The sequence below is a fragment of the Dipteris shenzhenensis genome, chromosome 19 (assembly GCF_047967505.1).
Source record: "Dipteris shenzhenensis isolate YYH24624 ecotype China chromosome 19, Dip_SZ_1.0, whole genome shotgun sequence".
NCBI classification, from domain to species: domain Eukaryota; kingdom Viridiplantae; phylum Streptophyta; class Polypodiopsida; order Gleicheniales; family Dipteridaceae; genus Dipteris; species Dipteris shenzhenensis.
In genome coordinates, this window is record NC_141614.1 from 6,369,971 (window position 1) to 6,380,035 (window position 10,065).

The window sequence follows — 10,065 nt, forward strand, 5'->3', positions numbered from 1 at the left end:
TGGCTCATTTGACCTTAGACCTTTGTCGTTATCTTCAACCTTTGACCTTTGAGCATTGTGTTTCACCTTTTAAGCCATGCCTTTAGCATGTCTCATTCTATCCAAGGGTTTCATCCTACTACCAAGATTGAACCCAAAGATTACAATACATATAGGGAAATCTCTCCCTATCATATCCTTCAATCCGAGTTCAATCCATTGCTCCTACTACATTGAATGCAGCGTGTGGCAACCTGCCTGCAACTTCCCTCCTTTTTTCTCCTTTACCACCCGTGGTTCTCTCAACAGCATTGGTCTATGGATCTTCATCTCCCCACAAAGCTACCTTTATTTGGGCAATAAGTCATCCTTTGGAAATAATTATATCAGTAGCTATTGCAATTCGGTGTCTCCTTCGGTTGGTTTCTATGCTTATTTACTTTGTTCGTCTTTGCTAGCGTTTTCTTCATGTACTCTCTCTTGCTATCTAATTGCTTCTGTTCATACTCTATGAATGACTTGCACCCTCTTGACAGCTTCGACCTGCCCTAGAATAGCTTCATCTTTGCAGCATTCCCTTAGTTGATTTCGGGTCCTCCATGGCTTTTCCTCATGTGCGTGATGAGAATGAGGCCAAATTGATCCCTCCTTCATCTTCTTAAAGACTCTGCACCTCTTCTTTGCATGAGTGGATCATCGTTTGGCTTTGCTCCTAGAGCTAATTTAGGCTCCTTTTCCACTAGCTGGGTCGAGCTGCAACCCTTCCTCAAATCCTATCTCTCTACTCGTACCTTTTCCATTCCTTATACCTAGTCAACTCTCCCAAATTTATCTCTGTATATACTCTAGACATGCCCTCTCAAATGATCTCTCTTCCAAAAAAAAGCATCAGCCTACCCATCCCAAGAAGGGTCGCCAAATGTTAATCAAGGATTCGCATCACTTTGTCTCCCGCATTCTAGCTTCATGGATGGGCATCGCAATTGTTAAGGTAGAGGAGAACCAAGTGAGAGAGTAAAAAAAGAGGAAAGAGAGTGGGAGGTTGACTTGCATTGTTCAGGTGGTGGAAGTTTCCTATTCTACTTGCATTAACTAACAAAACTAAGTTACACACTCGGCTACCTTTCAAGATCCTTCTATGATATTTCCCTCAAAGGGGATCAAAATTACAACTCAAGGCTTTGCCTTTGAGAAACTAGAGAGTTCGTGCCCTTAAATCACCTAACTACACACACACATAGGGCCAAATTGACAATCTTTACATGGGCTTCCATCTAGTTGTTTACCTTTACTCTATGCGACCCACTAATAACCACTCGTGCAACGAAAGAGGGCTATGATGTACACTTGGATTCTCTCACCCACTTACACTCTCGCTAGGATTTCCTTGGCCATCCTTATCCTAACGTCCTTGGCCATCCTTATCCTAACGTCCACACTAACCTCCATCATGTGGGTACATCCCAACTCCTCCTGTGCACTACGTCACCTAATAGTCCACCATCACCTCGGGGTCTGTGCTATTCTAGCTGGCTACTTTGCCTATAACGGCTTCAATATCTTTGCCTTTTCCTATTTCCTTTGCCCTCACCCATGCTTTCTGTCTTCATCACTATGACATTGGAAAAACTTTCCAATTTAAGGAGCCTTAGAAAGTGCCTTCTCATGGAAAGTTTTTTGTTTCGTTTTGCAAAGGGAAAAATAAATAGCATAAGGAGAAAAGAAATCTTGAATTGTAAGAGCAAGAGAGGATCTTTATGCTGAACTCATCAAATATGAAATCATGTATTCATCAAAGGGTAGAGACTTGCTTTCTATAATTTCCTAAAAGATCAATATTGATACCCTTTATAAGAATCTTCATTAACAAGAAGCTTAATCCTTCATAGGGAACACAGATTGTAGTCCCACATTCATGCATAAAGCGTATGGACATTGTAATTTTGCAACCAAGCTCAAGACTACTCATTTAAAAACCATGATGTCCTCTACCTTTTACTCCAAAATCTATGTTTTATGCATAGACCACCTAGTTGCACACTCGAACCAAGATACCTTTATCTAAAGTGAAGACCTTTTTTAAAGATCCAAATCCCAAGCTTAGTGAGGTCTAAGAAAAGTGGGAAAAAATGAAGCGAATGAAAGAGGTGAGGGGCATGAAGAAAATGGGGAGTGGTAGGGCAAGAGTGGAGAAAAATGATTGAAAACGCGTGTTGAAAATGTGTATTGTGAAGGGGGGTGGGTGGAGGGAGGTGGGGTGGTGAAATTGGGAGCTACAGTCTCAAACCATTTAGCATTGTTTAAGCTACAGTCTTGAAATTTAATGTGTTTTCCCATTTCCTTGCAACAAAAAAAGAACTTAGTTTTATGAAAATCTACATTTTAGGTAGGAAGTCAATGAATTGTACAAGATTGAAGAGCCCTTGTATTAATGTGATTGGATAGGAGCCATGGAAAAAGGGGTTTTGTCAAAATGACATAGTTCATGTGAACTAGGAACAGGAGCCTAGACAAAGAGGACCCTTTAATAGTGATATGTGGCCTATTCGTGTGTTGTTTTGGATGGTTTAAGAAAAGTGGAAAAGAATGAAATAAATGAAAGAGGTGACAGGCATGAAGAAACAGTGGAACTGCAAGGTAGGGAGTGGAGAAAAATGATTGAAAATGCATGTGGATAATGTGTGTTGTGAAGGGAGGTGGGTGGACGGACGTGGGGTGGTGAAATTGCAAGGGAGATTTTTAAAAAGTACATGTTGCATCAGAAGATGTGAATCTTCCTTAGGAGGAACCGAACAATGAAGAAGGTGCCAAAAGGGATGTCGTTGTGGTGAAATGGGCACTAAGAGTGCAACTACATGCTTGGAGGACCCACAAAGGAACCATGGAATGGGGGCAGGGCCTCTTGGGCTTGTCAAAATAGGGCATCATGTGGATTTTGAGGGATGAACAATTGGCTCAAACCACCCTCAACATCGTCCATTTCAACCTTCGGTCCTACATCCTAGGCATCATAGGCTCGGCATTTAATTGTGGCAATTCTATTGGTGTCCAAGGATCTCTGTAACTTGGCAAATCATTAAATTTTTGTCATAGAGTATTTAGAGACTGACAGCCATTGTTGCCATTGTTTTTCACACAATAGGGGAGGTGCCATATGCTCTTGGCCCTTCACATTGGTGAGCATACAGTTATTTTTTGAGCCTAGATGTCGAGGAAACTAGTTTTATCAAGCTAAGAGAGGACTAGTGAAATACGAGAACAATTAGTATAGATGCATTGAAGTGGTTGGCATAATAGAAGGGATTGGTGCTCAACTTGTGAAGCCGCATGAAAACATATTGCTTCAAGGAGACACTACTTGTTTAAGGTGTCACCTAGTTGGAGCCAAAAGCCTTCTATTACCTTTCTCAACAAGAAAGCTACAAGATGGAACGGTTGTGTTTTGCAAACAGAAGCCAATTTATAATTCTCTAATGCTCTTTTCCAAGTTGATGGAATCAATAGTTTTGCAAGAGAAGGCATGTTTAAGATATTGCATTATTTTGCACTCTCAAGCTTAAACTTGTTTTCTAGCATGCACTCCTTTCGTATTAAGAGAACTATCACATACACCTACCTCTGCTATTGGCTTGTTGTGCAAAATTTCTAAGGCCACACGAGTCAATTTGCCCAAGCACATGGTTGCAAGAGTGCACCGTAGGGAGAGAGGCGGGTGACAATAGCCCTAGCGTGAGAGGAGCCCAAAAATCACAACAGGAGACTAAGTCAAAGAGAAGAAAAGTCGTAAAGGTTGTGATGTTGTGTCGTAGGGGGCGGGACGATGGGTTTGTCATTTACGACTGTTACGGCTGGCTGGCTGAGGGCATCACACCTCCAAAATGTTCTCCCTTGTGATTTCTTTGTGAGTGTTTGAGCGGCCCTCCTCGTCCTCCTCCTCCACCATGACCCCCCTCCTCCTCCTCCTCCTCCTCCTCCTGCCCCCGTCCCTCCTCCTCGCCTCCCCTTGCCCCTCCTCCTGCTCCAACCTCCCCATCTCCTACCCCTTCGGCGCTAACGCCCATTGTGGCTTCCCTGGCTTCAACCTCTCCTGCTCCTCCTCCGACCCCCCTCAGTGGCTCCTCCCTCTCGATCCTCCCGTCCTTTACGATGTCCGAGGCATCGACTACCCTCGTGGTTCCAGTTATGCCTTTGTTAACCTTTCCTCCACGGCCTCCACTTGTGACCTAATCCACACACATGACATCCTCGATTCTCAGACCCGCTTGGCCTACGCCGACGCAAACATGACTCTCACTTATTCCTTGGAAAATACTTTCGTCTTCTTCGACTGCATGAATCCCGTTGATCCTTACTTGCAGCCCGCCGTTGGCTCTGCGCTATTTTATTGTACTGAATTGTCTGCGAAGTGTCCAGACGTTGCAGATGTTGCTATACCATGCAGGCAATACACACTGCAGAAAGAGCTGAATTTGAGCCAGGTTTTGACCTCGAATAAGTGCAAGAGCTACGCAGCATACCTTCCAGACGATACCACTGCATCTTTACAAGTTTACGTTGCTTGGAGCCTGCAATTCCAGAACCACTTGCAGTGCGGGGCCTGTGAGGAATCGAAAGGTTCTTGCGGCCACGACGACCAAAATGACTTTCTGTGCGTCTGTCCCGGCAATAAATCATCCACTAGCACTTGTACAGGTAAACTCTGATCAGTGCAGCTCTCTGTAGCATCGGTAGATGTGAAATTAATAAGCTTTGCTTTGAAGCCCGGCCCGGACAACTACTAAGCTAGTGAATCCAATGTCTATTATTTTTCTCATCGGCAAGTTATCTCAACTCCAGTACCACAGATCAATTGTCATCTGATTTCTTCTTTACTGTACGCAGAATCATCTTGCGTCGGTACCCTATGCAGCACTGCGCACAAAGCATTGGCTTTCGGAGTGCCCTCTGCAGCAATACTTGGCTCCATCGCCGTGTTTCTTCTGTGTTTCGTCCGGCACAGGAGAAGAAAGTCCATGAGAAGCATACTCAGTTCTTCCGGTGACAGTTTCCGTGTAGAACGAGCCCAATCTCTGTCAGCGAAGTTCGGTCCCGTTCCCTCCAAGGCTTACTCTTTCAAAGAACTGGAGGATGCTACAGAGTGTTTCCACGAAGATAGAATGATTGGAGATGGTGGTTTTGGTGCTGTGTACAAAGGGAAGCTTTACGATGGACGCAAAGTTGCGGTGAAGAGGCTATATCACGACAATTTCAGAAGAATGGAACATTTTTACAACGAGATACGGATGCTTTGTTCATTGCAGCATCCGAACTTGGTAAAGTTGTATGGATACTGCTGCGAGGATGAGAGAGATCTTCTACTGGTGTTCGAGTATGCATCGCAGGGAACAGTTGCGGACCATTTGCACAATGGGAGTGCTGAGGGATCATTGCCTTGGAAGCTTAGGCTAAACATAGCCTGCGACACCGCAGAAGCTATATCTTACCTCCACAATTCTATCAGACCCCCTATTTTTCATCGGGACGTCAAGACCACAAACATCCTCTTGGACGAAAACTTTCATGTTAAGCTTGCCGACTTCGGTCTCTCCAGATTTGTCCCGCTTGAAGCATCTCATATTTCCACTGCTCCTCAAGGCACTCCCGGATACCTTGACCCAGATTATCACCAGTGCTATCAACTAACTGACAAGAGCGATGTTTACAGTTTCGGAGTCGTTCTGGTGGAACTCGTTTCGGCTCTGTTGGCGGTGGACATGTCGAGGGATCGAAGAGACATCAACCTCTCTAACTTGGCAATGTCGAAGATCCTTGGCGGGACTTGGCATGAGCTCGTCGATTCGCGTCTGGAGATCGATCGCCACCCTGATGTGCAAAGTATGGTTGAAAAGGTCGTAGCGCTTGCCTTCCGGTGCCTCCAGCCGGAGAAAGATGATCGCCCGAAAATGAGGGATGTCGCAGATGAGCTTGCGAATATCAGGCATAGTGGGTATGGAGCATCCAACAACGCTGAATCCAGGCTTGACATTTTCTACAATTTGGGAACAAATGAGACAGTGCAATTGATCAAGCCAAAATTTGCCGATTCCCCTACGTCTGTACAGTCCCCGTGGCCGAGCTCAAATACGTCGTCCGATTTGTGTATCTTGTAGACGAAGCTGTAGGTGGGTTTGGGAGGACGAAAACCTCAAAAGACTTACGTCGGCTGTTAGTTTAGCGGCCAAATGAAAAAGTTGAAAAAAACCCGTGTCTGAGAGGTCGTGATGCACGATTTCGGCTCTTTCTACCCGTTTTTCTCAGCTGTAGATGTTTGCATTAAGCTTACAGCCCCTCTTTACATATTACACACTTTGTAAATTCTACGACGGAAGCTTCTGAATCATATATCAGGTTTTCTTTTACAGCAAATTTCATGTTTGTAGAGGTTGCTCCATGGCTACATTCGCGTTATCAGCTAACTTCATGAATAAGGGTATTCGCTGATTATGAAATCTAACATCTGTGTTGCTTATCCTATAAAGAATTAATCGAAATTAGGATACGGAGGTAGATACAGATCCCTTTCTTGTGAATGAATCAGGAACTGATTAGACGTAAAATGAGAGCAGATTTGGTCATGGAACGTTTTCGTGGATGGATTGATTCCGAAATGTGCGACAAACAATGCGTCTATGTCCAAGATTTGGACTTTGGTGTTAACACTACGCCAATGGCGACCGTTCGTTCGCATTGCGCAAATCCCTACCACCAAGTTGCCGCAATCCGGACGTCACTTCTGACACGTTTTACATGTCAAAGATTCCCATGATTGCCCATCCGATACGGGAGGAACACCGCGTTTTAGGTTAATGACACTATCTGTATGGTAGGCTCATGTGGACCTTCAAGATATAGTGGAGGTAGGTCCAACTTCCAAGTCGTGTAGCCTTTGCTTCATTGAATTTTCCTTCAACAAATGTCTTCCATGTGGCTAAAAATACTACTATTTTTGAATGGTACTAGCACTTAATTAGCTCGTTGCTGCGGCATGTAAAAGACATCTCATTTTTAGCATTGCCCCTAAAAGGGGCAGGCTATAGCATCTATTTCGATGGCCCTTTGGAATCGGATTTGCTGGCATGTGGCTTCCATGGACCAGTGACCTCGATTTCGATGGCCCTTTGGATTTGGATTTGCTGGCATGTGGCTTCCATGGACCAGTTGTCACTGGAGTGATCTCAACGTACTTGGCACGCATGTTGTTGTCTCTCTCGCCATCAATCGAATTTTTCTCTCGCCATCGATAGTTGCACTCCTGGCTCAGTTCAAAGATCAGGTCTTGTTTGTGCAACTGCTTCTCCAAATTTTCTATCGGCGTTTACTTCTGTTGGCAGCGGACAACCTAGAGAAGTTACATTCTCAATACTTGCCCGCGCTTTGAACGGCTCTTCTGTTGCTAGATCTAGAGCTTTTGAGAATTCGCCCTGCAGAATGATCTCCAAAGACCCTCCTCCTTCTACTTCTGGAGATTTTCGGATATGTAAGAATGCCCAAATGAGGAAGATGCTTTGTCCAATTTTTGCTGAGATTCAAAGAAAAGACTGTAGCCACTATAATCGAGACAAATATGGCCACTCTCCTCCAAATGCAGATACTCCTCTGTGCGAATTTTGTCCACCACGATTGTATCTAGATACTCTCGATAAGTTCTGATAAATTGCTTGTATGCTGTAGCCATAGTCGGAATGCTTTCGTGATTCTTGAAGATGATATATGAACTTGACCCAGACACAATCCATTCAATGGCAGACGTGTCAAGGGCCACACCCAGCCAATGAGTGTCCATATAAGAGGCAATGTAAGTAGCCAATCACATGTGCACCAGCGCCTAATACACCACCGCCATTATGCACTGGGTGTGGTGTGGACCATCTTTTTAAGGATTGCTTAATGAGAAGGCCATCTAAGTCCACAAGCCTTAACTTGTTAAGCCTTGAGAAAGGCCAAGTGTCATCAGTATCCTTGAATGTAATCACGAGGTTGCAAGCTAAAGCCCTTAATAGAGCTTCGCAAACAAGCCAAAAGGGATAAAGCTAGCACATCACAGCATAGAGAGGCAACTGAATCAGTACAAGTAAGCACCAAGAGAGCAACGAAGATTGGGAAGGGAAAAAATAAGGTCATCATCCAAGATGGGTCAGATGAAGATACAGCCTCTCTAGCAACATCATCTTCCTCTGGTGATACTCTCTCAAAATGGTACCAGCAACAACCACTCAAATGATGCAAATGGCCGAGGCACATAAATTGGTACACAAGTGCCAAGACGAATGTCAGCAGAGTCTCAAAGCAAGCAAGGGTACTGATACAATTCATCCTAGACATGAGATAAATGCTCAATCCTCAAAAGCCTTGCAAATACTTGAAAGGGTAGATGAAGAAGGTGTGTCATGCCCTTCAACAGAGGGATCCACCCTAATGCAATGGATGTTTGAAGAAGACCCCAGCTTACAACAACTAAAGGAGGATAACAACATGTCCTTTTATGGCTTAGAAGAGTCTAAATCAATAGACATAGAATCTATCACTAGTCCTTGAGACATCGCAGGATTAGCCTCATTCATGTCCACTGAGATCAAGATGCCCATCGTGACACTATTATGGGGTAATCCTACTCTATGGAGAGACCTCTCGGATTGGATGAATGGGCAAATAGGGACACCCCAACCCACAAATCCTGATAATGTTGAATCTCCCAATCACGCTCAAGACCTTCCAAGGGTGCCAGTCAACAAATTGGGCCAATATTTTGAGAGTGATGACATGAATGCAGTGTTACCCATCTCCTTCCGTGATAAGAAAGCTATGGCAATCTTAGACGAAGGAGCAGGTGTTAGCATCATCACAAAACAATGTTGGGAAAAGTGGGCAAGTCCCGACCGAGAGAGTACTTCCTTGGTAGTTAAATTAGCTTATGGAGGCACGGTAGGAGTACTCAAGGACATTAAAATCAAAACCTTTGGTCTCATATATCGGGTGTGCCTTGTTGTAATAAATTTCCAAAACAACCCTGGGTATGAGGCTATTCTAGGGAGACCTTTCTTGTGTATGGCAGGATTGATCCATGATTGGCGCTCCATCAACATTTACCTAAGGAAAGATCAACAAGTCGTGAGGCTTGATCTCCAAACATGGAAGGCTCACACTAGGTCCATGAAAATCTATTTCGAATACCACCAATAGGTCTATGCCGGTAAAGCCAGTAAAGAGGATAGTGAGAAGAGTCTTGATGAACCTTGGTGTGATCCTTTACCAAAACTAGAAGACTCACTTGATTGGATGCATACACTGGCAGCAATAGATCTACTAACTATTGAGGGCACTCAGACGATGCACCTTGGCTATGATAAACCTACCACCGAGGGCGGTACTACCTAATGAAGTTGAGCCTACAATTGATAATGTTATTGATCCTAATGATATAGATATGACTCCATTGTAACTTTGGGTAGAGTTGACATCAGCAAGTGCAACATGCCGAATACAGGCCATGGTAGGCCACAACCTCATCTCCTGGGAGACATTAAAGAATCTTGGCCAGGTACGCCTTCAAGTATGTGATTCTGAAATTCAATCCATAGAGGGTACCTCTATTAAGGTTATTGGTTCTTTAATGTTGAATGTTTCCTTGGAAAATTACAATGTGCCTTGCAAGTTCTTTTTAGCTCCTGCAAGTACCTTAACAGAAGCCGCCATTCTTGGTAAAAGCTGGATCCAAGACACTTACAAAGGGTTATTTGGTGATGAATCATCCCATCAAGATGCACCAATCGCTAGCCAAGGATCAACATCAACAACTACTTCCACCTCCCCACCTCAACAAGGACGCCACCAATGAAGAAGACAAAGACAAAAGGCAACCAAGCAAATATGGGTCCAAAAGGATCTACTGAATGCTCAAGGATACTTTGAGGGTGAATCATATTTTTGGATTCCAAAGAAACCTCAACATATGAAGCCACCCCCTCCTCTAAATATCAAGCCTCACCATCGCCAGCCACCCCCTCATGTAAACAACAAACCTCAACATCAAAGAAGAAGAAGACGCCA

The 10,065-nt window shown here is 44.2% G+C and overlaps 1 protein-coding gene across 1 annotated transcript; it reads left to right on the plus strand.

Annotated features, from left to right (window-relative positions):
- The first annotated feature begins 3,892 nt into the window (after positions 1-3,892).
- LOC147889988 (LEAF RUST 10 DISEASE-RESISTANCE LOCUS RECEPTOR-LIKE PROTEIN KINASE-like 1.2) lies at positions 3,893-6,369 on the plus strand. The gene is made up of 2 exons (XM_087390862.1): positions 3,893-4,671; positions 4,861-6,369. Exons 1-2 carry the CDS (start codon positions 3,921-3,923, stop codon positions 6,126-6,128), a joined length of 2,019 nt encoding a protein of 672 aa, XP_087246988.1. The 5' UTR covers positions 3,893-3,920; the 3' UTR covers positions 6,129-6,369.
- The last annotated feature ends 3,696 nt before the right edge of the window (positions 6,370-10,065 follow it).

What these genes read in the sequence shown, in the direction of transcription:
- LOC147889988 (XM_087390862.1), top strand. Translation starts at nt 3,921, where the DNA reads ATGACCCCCCTCCTCCTCCTCCTCCTCCTCCTCCTGCCCCCGTCCCTC. An exon ending in ATCCACTAGCACTTGTACAG is followed by an intron (nt 4,672 to 4,860) that starts GTAAACTCTGAT and finishes TACTGTACGCAG; the next exon opens with AATCATCTTGCGTCGGTACC.